Raw genomic sequence first — 16,431 nt, 5'->3', positions numbered from 1 at the left:
AAGATTTTTTTCTATTTGATCCTGATTCGCGGCAAAATGAAGAAAACTCTTTACAGGGAAGAAAGATCGTTAAAATATTGAAAATTGTGAATGATACAACTGAAGGAGGAGCAAAATTAATCGAAGAATTTTGCAACTAATTTACCGAATATGAGTCACATAAACAATTTATTTTACAAACCGTTTAAGACTATCGGAAAAAAATACACACTATCGAGATACGTTGAGAAAAGCGTACGATTAAGGAAAGTTTCTAAAGCCTTATTTCATTCTTATTCAACGTAAAATCTTTACATGATATAAATTAACTATAAAGATTAATTTTAGTGTTACCTCACGGTTAAAATATTTTGCAAACCTAGGAGAAACAATGTACTGAGTCTGAAGTAAAATTTCGAAGATTTGTGAGAAAATTATCAAAAGTGTTAAAGTTCAACGGCCTAGGGGCACGTGTTATTATTGACCGATAGAGTTCAAATTTTGCATACGTTACTTTTTATTATAGTGTCACAAAACTAGGGGGCGTCACTTGTTGAATTCCGAAATTTTTTTTCCCCATATAAATAAGGACCACCCTATATATATATATATATATATATATATATATATATATATATATATACAGGGGTGATTGTGAGTTCATCAAAAAATACCTGAAAGTTTCAAAGCGAGAACAGGGGGGGTGCGGGGGGGGGGGGGAATCTTTGGTCCCTATTACTTAAGTGCACCTTTGCCACAGTATTAAATAGTTCTGAGTCAAAATATTGTGTGTACATTTGATTAAATTTTTAATGGATTACAAAGTTACGAGTTGGTGTTATACAAATTATCTTGACATTTGTCCATCTTAAGCGATAGGTGTCCATTTTAAGGCACTTGCAGGTATATTTGATGAGTATTATATAATTTTTAAAAAATGTGGAGGTAGGGAGGTAAAAGCATAACCAAAAAAACATATTTTCGGACATAAAAATACCGAAAATACGTCCGAAAATACCGGAAATTCGTAAAATACCGGAACACAATCACCCCTGTATATATATATATATATATATATGTAAGAACCGCCACTCGGTTCTGATTACGAATCTTGGTTTTTGCAAGTTGCAGTGTTGCGGCGTGATAATCCACCACGTAGGAAGAGGACAAAGCTACATTCACAAATCACATCTTTATTTTTACATAGAATATACCAGCAGGAACTTCTCTTAACTAACCAACTTGTTTAGTTGTGCCACGATTTTTATATAGGGAATATCATTAAAAGATTACAGATACTTATCCCTCGATCATGTGATCTCACGTGATCTATATAGGAGAGCAGATTGCAATAACGAAATATTATTGGGCTTTGCACCGCAGACAGAGGCTGGCTTAAGTCTGGAGGGAAAAAAAGTGTCTGGTAGGTACTTTACGGGGAATCTCATCTGAGCCTAGAACATAGCCCTATATGGTATGAGAAGCATTTAAGTGTGTAATAAATAATGTCTGTGACTCATACTCGCCGACATATAAGTGAACAGAACTTAATATGGAAAAGGCCTAGCAAAGAATTTTTCATATTACACACACACACACACATATATATATATATATATATATATATATATATATATATATATATATATATATATATATATATATATATATATATTGTACTCTGATCTTAGTTATAAAATAGTAAAAGGAATGTATCCCTTGAGCAAGTTGGGGACCCTAGTTTGGGAGGAATATGTAATCATAATAGGTAGTGAAATAATTTAAGGATGGTTCTTATAGTCTTTTTAAAGCTTGTGTTTTACATGAAAGAACTGTGTCACTGAGCAAAGAAAAAAAAAATGTTGCACACATTTTAAAATCAAAATATTGTTACTTGCAGTAGAAGCCTCATCTGAGATTTAGGGAAATGAGACATCGAAAACATTAAGTTGGAATGATATGCGATTAAAAATAGTAAGTCCAAACAGTTAAAACTCACCATTACATTTAGATAAGTTTTTCTATTACTTCTCCTTACAGGAAAGAAATCTGTTAATTGGCTATTCTGCAATTTTGATTCAGAGTTCAAGTTTGTTGTTTTCTTCCTGATAAAAAAAATGCATTTCAAAGTTATAAGTAAAGTAAATACAAAAACATAAGATATACTAGAAATGTAAAACAAAACAAAAAAAAATTATATTTACATTTAAAATTTATTATCATATAATATGTTCAAAGCATCTTCCTAAGAACATATACAGGTGTCAATATTACAAAGTAAAAATTTCATATTGATCTTTAAGTCTGCATGAAGAATTTTGCTAGCATTAATCAGGAGCTAAAATTCAGACCAGGATAGCAGGATTCCTGCCAAGATTTCTCAGGTACTTTCTTTGAAGATTATTTAGGTGGATATACACAAAGCCAACAAAGTCTAAAATTTAATTCCTTAACCTGCAACTATCTGTGAGACACATGGTGTTGTATTCAGGCCTAACCTGTAGTACACTGATCAGGTCAAATGTAAATGTTAACAGGCTTGGTTGGAATACAAAACCACATGCCTCATATGTAGTTGTAGATTACAAGGTTAAACTGCTCATATCTTACACATGTATTTACATTCCATAAGTCGTGTCGGTTAGGTACAACTTAGAATCAATTTGTCAAACCGAGGAATGTCCTGAAGGCTACATGATCTTGTTACTGTTTTGAGCACAGGCAGTTGAAACTTAAATCATAGGTTAAGGATCTAATGAATTTTGCTATAAAAATAAGGCAGGAAAGTGGGTCACAATTTCTTATCAGATTTGCATCAATATCAAAAGTACCAAGAAAGGATTTAAGGAAAAAAAAAAAAAAAGATTTCCATAAAAAAAAGGCAAAAACTTTCATGCCTGTAATAATACATGAGACTCAGGGGCTTATACATCTCCTCTGAGGCTTAAATTCTCATAACAGGATCAGTTGGAGTAAAAGGAAACATCTGGTGAATGAAAAAACTATCACCACATAAGTAGTAATTTTTGAAACCACACTTTTGGTGAGTGAAAAATAGGTAACATATCCCCCCCCCCCACATAAGATTCTGAGATTTCCCCGTATTTCCAAAGATCTGTGTAGGTGTCATTGTTTCAACACAATACTTTTTTTTTTTTATAAATTTAATGTTTTTAGGCAGCACACACACCAAGGAATCTGACTGAACAACCAAGTGAAGAGCCACAAACCCGTTACAGGCATATTCCCCCTGGAAGCTCGTTTGCTACAGATAGCAAGTAAGAAGGCTAAAATCTCCTGCTCAATGTTAAAATCTCCTGCTCAATGTTAGGCGTATGCCTAAACTAAAAATCTAATGTAAAAGCCATAAAATATTTTTTAAGTTCAAACTACGCCATATACTGACAATTTATGGCTGTTGCATTATGAAAAAATACAAAAAAACTAATTTCATTTTTCTCTGAAAATTTCAATTTTTAACAAATTTTTCCAAACTTTCAGCCTTATGCGCAAACTGAAGATGTCAACTTAGAATTTTTTAATTATTTTTCCCCAATTGAGGACATAAAACTACAACTTTTGAGAGGTAACGCGATTCTGAAATATAAAAATCAATTTTTTTGAACCACCCTATTGTATTGAGCATACGTACAAGTGCTGCAAAATAGAAGCTAATAATAGAGCTGCCCCTGAGATAAGCCAGTGACTCATCAGTCTCAATAATGTTCACTCTATCCCTACACTAGCTTCATGGAGGGAAGAAAAATAGAACAGACAACAATTAATTTGAAAAACGCAGTTCGTTTCTGTCTTAATTCATTTCCTGAAATTTGGATAGTCGAAGTTCTACTATACCAATATAATAAAATTAAAACAAAATTCTAATTGCGTTATTCATATTCAAATACATGTTTAATTACGTATAAGTAATAATTTTGTACAATTTGCTGCATTACACCATTTCTTGCAAGAGTGTTTATTCCTAAATAAATTTAAGTTTTGAAAAAGAGGCAACAATTTCTAACCCCTGAGTGCTTGAACAAAGGGTTGAGGGGAGCCAGAGGTCAATCTTGGCTGTATCACACAATAGTGTCAATTTTTCATATTTTTTAGGGAAAAATACATTTTTTTTTCATTAAAAACATTTGAATTTATAGTGTTGAAGGAGTGAGAACATAATTTTTTTAAAATTAGGTTTGTTTGTAAAGTAAAAATTTACAACAGAGTGTAAAATCTAAAATTTCCTTATGTGGTAGAACATACTTTCATAGTAAGAAGAGACCCCGAAGTGGTTTTTTGTGGTGAAAAAATAGGAAATAAGGAATCAAAAATTAAAAAAATAAGAAAAGGAGGAAAAAAAATCACTTTAAAAAGTAGGAAAAAATAGGAAGAGATAATACTGAACACACGTCAAGAGGAAACAAACTCAGCGTAAACTTTTATTCTAATGTAAAAAAACTAACAGTATTTTCGATTTAAAACTGTCCCAAAAATAAACTAACAGTACTTTTGAAGTAGGGGGAAATTTAGGGGGTGAAGGGATTTAATGAAAGATCGAGTCATAAAAACAAAATGAAAGAAACAAGCTGTTAATTTTCAGTATGAAAAATAAACTGGTGGAAACAAAGATATTAAATACAAAAATATGAAAATAAATCCAAACAAAGAAACCTTTCAACAATACAGTAATAAAAATTTTAAGTGTGAAAGAATAAAATGCGATTAAGCGATCACAAAAAAAAAAAAAAAAAAAAAAAAAAAAAAAAAAAAAAAAAAAAAAAAAAAAAAAAAAAAAAAAAAAAACCTCATATTTTGGTGCAATAAAACCATTTTTGTTAAAGATTTGTTTTGTCAAAAACGGAAACATTCCTTCGAGAGCATCCGTTTATCATTTGAAAATACTAACATTTTCAGCTCCTGTTGTCATAAACTGCGATACAAAAAGAGAAGTAAATATTAATTTAGTTTTAGTTAAAAATAATCAGCAGCTGACATGCTTTCTTGTATAAACAGGGGCAGATGGTTGAATTTGAAAAAAAAAAAAAAAAAGAAAGAAAAAGACTGAAAATACAGAATTAAAATAAATTTGTTCTTAAATATGGGACATAAAATTAATAAAATAATTAAACTAAATAAATAACAAAATAAGTAAACTAAAGGGTTTCATTGTGTTACATATATTTTCAGCCATTCAATAAAATTTTTGTTTCAGGAACGTGATTTAGGGGAGTCAGTGAGGTCAATTCCTCCCCTCCCTGGCTTTAAAAAATTTAATGCTTAACTATACAAGTTTGTGCGGTTTTTGTTGTTTTCAGACAAAATTTGCTTTCAGTATACATACTTCGCTAGCCTTCCCGGGGGAAAAATAACAATGACGGGCCAGTTTTAATTTTAATCAAGCAATAAAAACGAATATTGTTTTATTGATTTGATGATTTTTTACCTCCTGCTTCCAAAATTTTTGTCACAGAATAAAAAAAGGAAAATTAGTGCATGGTAAACAGAACATTTTTATCAAAGAAAAAGATCAGTTACTAATGATTCTCTGTGCATATAAAAGAGAAAACATGTAGTTTTGCTCAATCCTCACCATACAACAAAAATATTCATTCGGAAATTGTTCACGAAATTGAGAGAAAGGGGGGGGGGGGAGCAACTCCTCGATATTGATGATATATCAGATTAAAAAATACCCATTAAAAAGAAAAAGAAATGCAGTACATATTTGCTCGTGGATCCATCCCCCCCCCCCCAACTTTTAAAAATGAAGAAATAAAGAACGGAATCTCGCATTTAAATTGATTTCCTATTTTTCTCCAAAAATCGGGAACGCTTTGCCCATCTAGGTTTTGTCTTCTTTTTTTTTGCAAATACGCTCTTTGCAAGGAAAGAAACTGAAATTTTATAATCATGTTTCCTGTTTAGAATGAACAATAATCATATTTATGCATAAAAAAAGTTAGTTTCTGCTGTTATTTTTGAAGTGTTCCGTTTTTGCGAATTTCTGTGATATGTCGCTTTTATTTTGTACTAACATCAAGAAAATGTGTACAGGTTTTTCATTTTTTGCTTCCTTACATTCCTTTTAAAGTTTTAGATTGCCTTTCTGTTTAAATAGAGCTCCATTTCCCTTGTAATTATCTATACGAAAAATTGGTGAATAGGAAATTCGGCTTTTCCCGTACTTTTTGAACAGTTGGCCGTTTACTTTAATTAAAGCTTCTAATTGACCGGTAAGTAATATATAATTGCATCAGAATGGGCCAGTATCCATTTCTTTGTTTCCGTAAAACAGTAGGACTGAAGTCGGGACGATAAAAAGAAAAGTCAATCATAAACGCAGCAACGGTAAAAAAGTCACTCACGAAAATTTAACTTTTAAACACGCAGACGCAGTGGCGTTCCTTTTCCAGAAATTACTGTAGTCAGTCAATGAAAAGTTCAGGATCCTCTTGTTTCTTTTGCTTTTTAAAAATTGAAAACATGCAGAAAATTTTTGGTGTGCATTGTAAAAATAAAAAATACACAATTAGAAATTTCTATACAAAAGAAAGAAAAAGTAGGAAAAAAAAGGAAAAAGTAGGAAAATAAGGAGAGAGCTTTAAAAAATAGGAAAAAGTAAGAAAAATAGGAACTCTTCGGGGTCTGTAAGAATTGAAAATAAATAAATATTGTATAAAAATGGTTGGTTATCTTTTTCCTTGCATTGGAACCAAAAATTTGGTTCTAAAAACCTCCTAATATGATTTCAGGATCAAAAGAACAGCTGCCTCATTTAATCATGAAATCCTAAACATTTATCATTGCTAGTTACCTTGAACTAACATACCACAGGGTTTCAATAAATACGGTTTGTAAAAATTGTAAATATTACATCAGGGATGCACCATTAAACAAATTGGTTGATTATCCATTAATAAGTAAACGATAATGGGCGGATTATTATAATGGTAATGATTTTTAATACTATAATTTCTCCAAAACATTTAAGTGAAACTTTGAATTTTTGGAAAAAGTTAATAGTTTATAAAATGTTTTAAAAGCGCAAATCACATGCAAAAGCAAATAACAAAAACTTACTTATTTTTTTTGTCTCTTTTTGGCTTAACACAGTCTTTTTCTTTAAATTTTTCATAACAATTTACTTGTAACTTGATATCTAAAGAAATTATAAATTTGTTTCTATAGAAACTGGATATTAGGTAGAACTATACAAAATGAACTTAAGAAAATGTTAAAACAGTTTTTAAAAAATTACAGTAGCTCACAAAAGTTTAGAGACAATATGTTTTTACATCTTAACTAATTTGTACGTAAAATATTTTGAACCACCTGATGCTTTATTTTTTGGATACATTAGATGCATTTAATTCATTAAAATGTTTTTTTTTAGTCTACATTAGTGGTTGTCAACCTGGGGACAATTTGACTCCTTAAGGGGGTGATGAATTCATGAAGGGGGGGGGGGGGTGAGTATTTAAAAGACAAAATAATAATAATAAAAAGCCAGCAAATATCAAAATTGAAAATGTATACCTAACTGATTAAAGAGTTCAATCCTTTTTGCTCAAACCTTGTTTGTCATTCTCCAGAATATGTAACTTTTGAATGAAAATATTTTTCAAAACCTTTTGTTTTCTTTTTTTTCCATTCATACATGAAAGTGTTAGAGTAACCATAAACAATGGCCAAGCTAAATTTCAATTATTTTACTCATTAAAAAATAAAAAAAAAACTTGTTCACATAAAAATAAATAAATAATAAACAATAATAATAAATTATTTAAAAAAAAAAAAAACTCTTAGTGTTTGAAAATAGAGGCCAATTTAATATCAAAGAAGAAATTTTGTTAATTGTGCTCACAAATTAAAGTGCGGCTTAAATTTTAGTTTTCTTTTAATTCAAATTTGTGTTAAATTTTTTCAAAATTACGTCCTTTTCAAATAAAAAAAGGGGTAAAAATTAACTATTTGCTCTTTTGAGCATACAAAGTCTTGCAGTCTAGTATAAAAACGAAGAATCTACAGGAGGGGAGAGTGTCTCAAAAAAGGAGCAATCGCGGTACCTCCGGAGTGCAGGGCAGGGCTGCGGAGTCAGAAGAAAAATGGCAGACTCAGACTCCTGGATTTTGAAATGTCCGACTCCAACTCTGGCTTTTTTATTTATTTATTCAAATCAACCCCCCTCTCATGAGAAGGGAAAAAACCACTAAACAGAGAATGAAATATCAATTCCTTTTTACGAAATTTTCGCGTTGTACAGTAGAGTCTCGAAAATCCGAGTCCCAAAAGTCCGATGTTGCGCTTAATTTAATGTGCCTTTGTGGCTATTTTAAAGCATACTTTTTATGGAAAAAAATATTTTGCATTAAAATCTGAAAATCGAATTAAGTAATAAAAAGGTATTGAATGGTCAACGTCAATAACACGAAGTAGCAGAAATATTTATTGACTATAACTATTAGGGTGGATTTGGAGATGTCGTAGAGATAGCAAAAAATTACTTGAAATAAAAATATTTAGTAATTGTTTAGCTTCAAAGAACAAATAAACAGTTTTGAAATATCAGATTGTATTAAAAAAGGGAAGTGGACAAGTTGATGCTGTACAAATCATGGTCCAAGGAATTTTTGGATATGAAGAGTTTTCAGTAATCCGAGGTGGCAGGAGCACCAATTACCTCAGATTTTTGAGACTCTACTGTATTTTATTATAAACCTAAGATGCATACAACAAAAGAAGTTCAATTTGAAATTAAGCAATAGTTGTGATTTCTAAAGTAAGATTACTTAAAAATCCCTTCTTTTTTAATTGAAAAGGATTAATTTACTCCCCTTTAATGTTAAACAAATAAATGTTGATCTAACCCTGCGCTTTCATTTTTTCAAAGCTATAACATGAGATTAAAAAAAAAACTTTTTTGCTAAGTCCAAAAACTTTTTTGAGAAGGGACGGTTCCCCCCCTCCCGGGTGACACCTCAACTTAATTTCAGTCTATAAAAATTGAGATACTTTAATTCTGAAAAATTGCCCCAAGAATAAATCTTAAATTTCATCTTAAAAATTTCAATGAAAATATCACACTATATTGCGAGGAGAGCTCGTGTACGTGTACGTATGGAGCAAATTTTACACAAAATGCGGCGGTATACAGCTTTGTATGAATAGCTTTCACTATACCTACAGTTCTTGGCTCAATTCAGATTTAAATTTTTAGGCAGCTTTAGAATTAACCTTAATATGAAGATTTTAGGATTAACTACTATCATTGGCGTCGTCAGCTGAAATTTATTGGGGGGGGGGGATCATTCTAACTCTGTCATTTTCAAGTTGCATTAAGAAAAATTCGTATATATATATATATATATATATATATATATATATATATATATATATATATATATATATATATATATATATATATATGAGACAAATACTTGACATCATCAAATAGAAATGGGTTTACTTTTAATACAATACTTTTAAACGGGTACATCTTGATTTACATATTACACAATAAGTTTAAAAAAATTAAATGCCAAAAATCACATTTTTTCTAGACTGCACATGGGATACGAATATCCGTGCTATTTTTTGTGATCAATTTCGTTCAAGATGTTTTTGTGAACGTAACATGATTCAACCACTTTTGTGTCACAGTCGACCGAAGATACAATTTCAGCTTTCTCAGCGCACTGAAGCTTCTTTCAGCCTTACACGACGAAGGGCGGCACACCAAGAGTAGTCGCAACAAATTTTCAACATTTTGAAATAGTGGACAATCGAATTAACCGTTCTTAATGAATGAAATCATCAAAAACGAAATCCAGCTTTATTGAATCAGCCGCCTTATGAAATCAAAGCTGTTTAGTACAAAATGTGACTCATATATATATATAAGCCGCGACAACTGTATAATTAAATTTTTATATTACATAGTGATAAACCCAGCAGCTCTAAGTTCTTGCCACAAGTTGGATTCGAAAGAGTTTAATTTGATGTTTTTTAATCAAAAAATTAAAGTATATAATTCACCGTTATGACATTCACGAACCTACGTAAAACACAACTACAAAAATAAAAGACAAATAATTAAGCTCTCATGATATCATATTTTAATAATGCAACCTTTTAAAGTATTTTCTTAATTTTTTCAGGTTTTTGTAACAAATGCACCAAAATTTTGCTTTTTTGTTGAATCCTCCATACACTCAGTGCATATGAAACCAAAAAACAGCAAAAACCATGCCCATGTAAATATATTCATTTCTTATTTCTCAAAGTCAGCAGGGAAAGTGACCCTCCTGATCCTCTTTAAGTGACAGGCCTCCTTGAGAGGCACACCCCACAGATTGGAAAGTACTGGCCTACAATGAGAACAAACAGCATTTGGTGTATAATTGAATTCTGATCAGCGGACGATGGGAAAGAGATAGAGAAATTAACTGCTTTTTTTCTGACACGTGACAATAAGTTTTAAAATGGTTACTTCAATAAAAGTTGTTCAATAAAGCAGGATTATTAATGGATAATTTTCTGTTAAGCTTTAATAACTAAAAAGAGTATTATTTATTCCATTAAAATTTATAAAAGATGAAACATTTAAAAAAAAAAGAAGAGAGAGCTAAAGTTAAACGCATTAGCTACGATAGGTCTCATAATGTCAAAATATTGACTGTAAAGCATACCTGATTAGCAGGCATTCGGGGGCTACTCGATAGGAGGTCACTGTGAACTTTCATAAACTTTCCTTTCCCAGAAAATTTTGTCTGACGAGTCTTCAAATTTCGAGTAGTTTTTTGTGAAATAATGCATCAAAAAGATATTCTCATTAGATGTAGTGATGTGGGTAATTAGGAATTTCGTTCGGAAAATCGAGAAGTAACCTCATCTGAATAGTATAAAATCGGGGAACCCCTGCATGTATTACACTAAACAGAATGGTACTTACCTATCACGGTCTTATGACTTTTTGAAGACGGTTCCGTGGATGTTGATGATGATTCAGTAGTTAAAAATTGCTCAGGTTCATTTGATGTAGAAGGTTTGCTACATTTTACCGTTTCAAGCCATCTCTCCATAGCCGTAATCGAATTGTAAAAAAAAGTATTTTTACAAAAATAGGAGCGCTCTTCAGGTCACCTACTCTTAAGGAGACCAACAGAAAACATGAAATAATCTTTATTTTTGTCGGAACGTTTCCCAATAGGAAAGCTCCTTTTATTTCTGTCTTTTTTTTTCTGGTAATCTTGCACTTCTTTTTTCGTTGGTCTATCGGAAGTGACATCACAGTATCCATCGTTATGCTGGCTTATGATTTGCTTTTGAAATTGCACGTTAATTTTTAGACTCCTCCTCTTTGTTTTCTATAACGTAACGCTTTTTTTGGTCAAATTTGAAATGCCGCAAACCCATTTGAGAACCCGCGCTTTGATAAGGTACTTTGAAGCCACGCGTTGAATAATGTCAAACACATGACACGTCTCCTTTCCCTTTCTACCCCAAACTTAACATTTGACCAGCTAAGTGGTCTTCTAAATTTTTGTGCATCCTTTGGCCAGGGTGTTGTTGCCAGCTGCAAAAAACCGCCAAAGAGGTATGGTGTCTCATTTTGTTTGGGTAACATCGGGGTCGCTATAAATTGAATCGAATCGGACACTGCAAAACTCAAAACAGAAACCTGGAAGCGCCGAGAAACGAGATAAGAACGAAAGGGGCAAACATTTAGATCCCCGTCTCACTTCTGTTGACTTATTAGCACTAGGGAGAAGGTGTCCCCTTTCTAGCATCCTCCACTGAGGCTAATGTGCGCGGAAAGCAGAGTAATGGTTTGTCATTGGAGTTCACTTTCCGTTCACTATACACATCGCCTATTTTGTTTGTTTTTTTTTAGTTCTTTTTTTTTCGATGTTCATTTCGTTTTATTTGATATGAATTAAACATGGTAAATTATGTATTATGCAAGCGTTTAAAGTCTTCAAAGCAAAAATAATTTCCCCAAAATAATGAATTTCATCTTGACAATTATTGAGGGGGTCCGATTTTCAAATATTGAGGGGGTCTGGTCCTCAAATATTGGGGGGGTCCGAACCCCTTGGACCCAGGGGCGTAGCTAAGGGGGGGGTTTGGGGAAAAAACCCCCCGAAAAGTTAGTCTCAAAAAAAAAGAGAAAAAGAAGAGAGAAGAGAAAGAAAAAAAAAAGAAGAAAAGGGAAAAATTCCAAGCGATTATACATATATATATATATTATATATATGTATATATATATATATTATATATATGTATATATATATATATTATATATATATATATATATATATATATAATATATATATATATATATATATATATATATATATATATATACATACAGTGGCTCCCAAAAGTCTTCGTACATCTACGACTTTCAACGAAATAGGCCCCAATCCGTTGGTTAGAATTAATATTTCGGTATAGCGTATTTAATTATAAGATCTATGATTAATTTTTACCAAAAACTACATGAAAAGTTTTTAAAAAATATTAAAACTTAATTTTTAAAAAATCAAAAACCAAAAAGTGCCGGAAATTCTATGTCACAAAAGTCTTCGTACACTTTATAAAATGTCTATTTATTATTGAATAATCTAACTTTTTATTAAGTTATTAATTAGTAGAATATCATACAGTATTCATAACACCTTTTTAACGTCTGGGAATAGATTTCATTCTTTTTCTTTCTTCTTTTGCGTAATTTCTGAGTAAGTGTTCAACCACACTTCGAGTCTTAGTTTTTCTAGCTCTATTTTCGTTTTTAAAGCCGTATTTTCGTAATCTAGCCTATAGATATCTCTAAATACGTTACATTAAGTTCAAATCTGGAGATTGAGGGGTTTTTTTCTGAATTTTAGGACGATTTTTGAGGCACTAGATGCAAACGTTGAAAACCGAGTGCTTCATATCGTTATCTTGATAAAAAACAAAGTTGTTTCCAATAACCAAATTTTCGGTTAAGAGTTCAAAATTGGTTTTTAAAATATTTAAAGGAACAGTATGATTCATTATTTCATCAAAAAATTCCAAACTACCAAGTCCGGATGCTGATATGCACCCTCACACTAGAACACCTCCACCGTCGTGATTAACTGATCCAACTAAGTTCTTAAGATTAAGTTCCTAATTTTTTCTTCTACTTACAATTATGCAACAATTCAACCAAAAATGTTAAGTTAATTTTTATCTACAAACAAGACGTAATTCTAGAATATTTTTAGCTTATTTATCCTTGATTTTGCAACGAAAAGCGTAAGCTTTGTGTTTTTCGTGCAATCAAGAAAATTTCTGCGGGAAGAGGCCCCATTTAATCCAGCTAATCAGAGAACTTGGTGAAAAATTTTAGGTGAAAATTAAACGTAAAATTTTTCTTTTAACTCTGTAGAAACTTTTACAGCACTCAAATGTGTATTTTTTATAATTTTTGCAACTTTAAATCTCTGATCACGTTTTGTCAACTTTGCCGGTTGACCTTTTCTTACCTTGTTTTCGGTCCGATTCCTTTGTTTAAAGCATTTTATCAAGCAATCTACTATACAAGCAAATAAATTAACTAATTTAGAGTCATTTCAAACCAATTTACCGCAACTGTGGGAAACAAATTCGAATTTTGAATGGTGTTTGCGGGTTTTTTACGAATACCAGCGATTTTATAGCAATAAGCACAATATTAAGAAATAAATAAACAAAAAATTAAAGCCAAATGACTTATAAGAGTCAACACAATGCAAAAATAATAATAAAACGGCATATGATAATTTTAATCATGAATTTATTCGAAAATATTTGAGTGTACGATGACTTTTGTGGCGTGTTATTTCTCTGTCTCTTCGTTCTCTGACCCATTTCAAAAAGAAGATCCGTTAATATTTTGAAAAAAACCAATGGGTTGTATTTAGAATGACATAGGAATGATGTGAAAAAATATTGGACTCCATATTCGAATTCAGTTTCGAGTTATTTTGGTTTTACTAAAAAATTTCAAAGTGTACGAACACTTTTGGGAGCCACTGTATATATATATATATATATATATATATATATATATATATATATATATATATATATATATATATATATATATATATATATATATATATATATATATATGGCTCTCCTCTGATATGCCCCCCTCTTGGCGAGATTTTAATTTTTCGCTCGATACGAAAATCGCCAATAAGGCGATAACTTGGCAACCCTGGTTTTGCAACTTGAACGCTGGAAAGTAGTTTCTCGAAGTGTGTCTTTTTGCACGTGTCTCTGTGGTAGGAGGTAGGTGCTCATATGTTCCGCTCTTAGGGAGATTTTAAGTTGAATACTCTAAAATAAAGTTTCAATTCAAACTTTATTTTAGAGTATTCTTTTTCTTGTTGTTTTTTAATGTTAATTTAGTTGAATTTTCTATTTTAATTATGAGTTCGGTTTGTGATGTTGTCCAAATGTATCAATTGAAATTTTTGAATGAAAAATTGTGAATACAAAAATGAGGATATGTTTGTAAAGTTTTTGGAAATAATTCGCGAAATTAATTGGGTGGAGTACAAAATACAAGTAAAATAAGGTTGTTGTTTTTGGAATTTTTTTTGTCAAAACAAACATAATTTAAATATTTTTGTAAAGTAATGATAATAAAAAATGGGATAATTTCCCTAAGAGCGGAACATATGTGCACTGCCTCACGTGAGGAAGTAAAAGAAAAGTAAAAAAGGTAAGTGAACATATTTTGAATTATTGTGTTTTTAGTGTGTTTCTGGTAGTTTGTATTTTGGTCTGGTTGGCATTTTTGTAGCACAAAAATGGTGTTAATTTCACATAAAATCTGTGACTTTATTGTATACTGAACGGAGGAGATCTGTGACTTATATCCGACTGTGATGTATATTAAAAGTCGGAGGGATAACGGACCGAGCGGCAGCGAGGTCCTGGCGAGCCCGAGGTCTCATAGTACTTTCGTAATGAGACCGAGGCAGGGCCGGCGAGCCGAGGTCTCATTACGAAAGTACCATGAGACCGAGGGCTCGTATCCCGGAGAAACAACGGAAAAAAATTAATGCATTAATTTCATTAAATAATTAATGACATAATTTGAATTTTTCCTGTTGGCGCTAAAAAAGCATCGCTAAGAACGATGTATGACATATGACGTCATACATAGTTTTCTTGGCGACGCTTTTTTGGTGCCAACAGGAAAAAGTCGCCAAGGGGGGGGGGGGTATATCAGATTTGTTCCTATATATATATATATATATATATATATATATGTATATATATATATATATATATATATATATATATTATATATATATATATATATATATATATATAAGAAGTAACCCCCCGAAAGTCGGGTCTAGCTACGCCACTGCTTGGACCCCCCCCCCGGTCGCGACGCCCATGACTACTATTATTGAGAGTTGTAACTAATAAATCATGTACTCATTTTATTTTGTACTTTTTAGTGATAACCAAGCTTTCTTAGACAAAATCTTTAGATTAAAAAAAAACATTTATAGTTTATCAGATCTTTTGGATTTGCGGTTTCATGCCAACACTTATTTGAAATTACCGAGCACCGTCAGAAGTTTCCCAACTTGCTTAAACGATACATTCCTTTTACTATTTATAACTGAGATAGAGGTAAAATATACATTATTATTCTTATATGAAAGTGATTACTTTGAAAATGTTAGGCACAAAACTGTTTGCTGACAGTTTCTATCAGTTAAACAAAGCTAAAAAATAAGCAAACTAGGAGACTATGGCGTAGCTAGCTGTTACAGAAAGTTCGATAAACAATCAAGTCAGCTGTTTGCCACAATAACAGTTATTTTCTTATTAGTAGGCCTTTATGTAATCACATTAATTGGTAGTCAGTTTTTTAAAAATTGCAAGGAGAGTCAGTGAAAATTAAAGAAAAAAAAGAAACCCAGAATCGGAGTCGGCATGTTTTCGAACGACTCTGACTCCTTTACCCCAAAATCAGTCTGACTCCGACTCCACAGCCCTGGTGCAGGGCAGTTGAAGAGGTGCTCGCTATTCATGTCAACTCCTTCACCACACAAAATGCAGTTAGGAGAGTTCTGCAGTCTAAAACAATGTAGATGAGCCTGAAAGAGGTCATGTCTTGTCAGCAGGCGGCCTTATAGCTCTAGGTAGGTGGTCCCTGGGAATGCAAGATGACAAAACGCTATCCCAAGATACAGCGATTTTTTTGCTTGTTAAAAAATAATGTAGCATTAATATGTTTCCAAATTACTAAATTTGAAAATATACTGGTCATTTATAATTTTGGAAGACTGTCTAAAATTGTTGTATTACTCTTCCATCAATGAATTCTCACCCCAGAAAAAATGATACTGATGAGGTCTGTCTTGAGGGTGAGGAATTTTCTTTAGGATATAGGCCATTAGGCCTATATTT

General features: G+C 31.7%; 1 protein-coding gene across 1 annotated transcript in view; it reads right to left on the bottom strand.

Annotated features, from left to right (window-relative positions):
* The window catches only part of LOC129218562 (N-lysine methyltransferase KMT5A-like), a 49,538-nt gene that overhangs the window by 18,163 nt on the left and 14,944 nt on the right, over nucleotides 1-16,431 (bottom strand). The window contains exons 3-4 of the mRNA XM_054852870.1: nucleotides 7,060-7,138; nucleotides 1,979-2,084 (exon numbers count right to left, since the gene is read on the bottom strand). Of these exons, the coding sequence (XP_054708845.1) occupies nucleotides 1,979-2,084; nucleotides 7,060-7,138 (185 nt within the window). The remainder of the gene's footprint in view (nucleotides 1-1,978; nucleotides 2,085-7,059; nucleotides 7,139-16,431) is intronic.

This window comes from Uloborus diversus, chromosome 3, assembly GCF_026930045.1.
Source record: "Uloborus diversus isolate 005 chromosome 3, Udiv.v.3.1, whole genome shotgun sequence".
In the NCBI taxonomy this organism is placed as follows: Eukaryota; Metazoa; Arthropoda; class Arachnida; order Araneae; family Uloboridae; genus Uloborus; species Uloborus diversus.
Note: the sequence above shows the minus strand (reverse complement) of the source record. Positions and strands in the feature narration are given on the sequence as shown.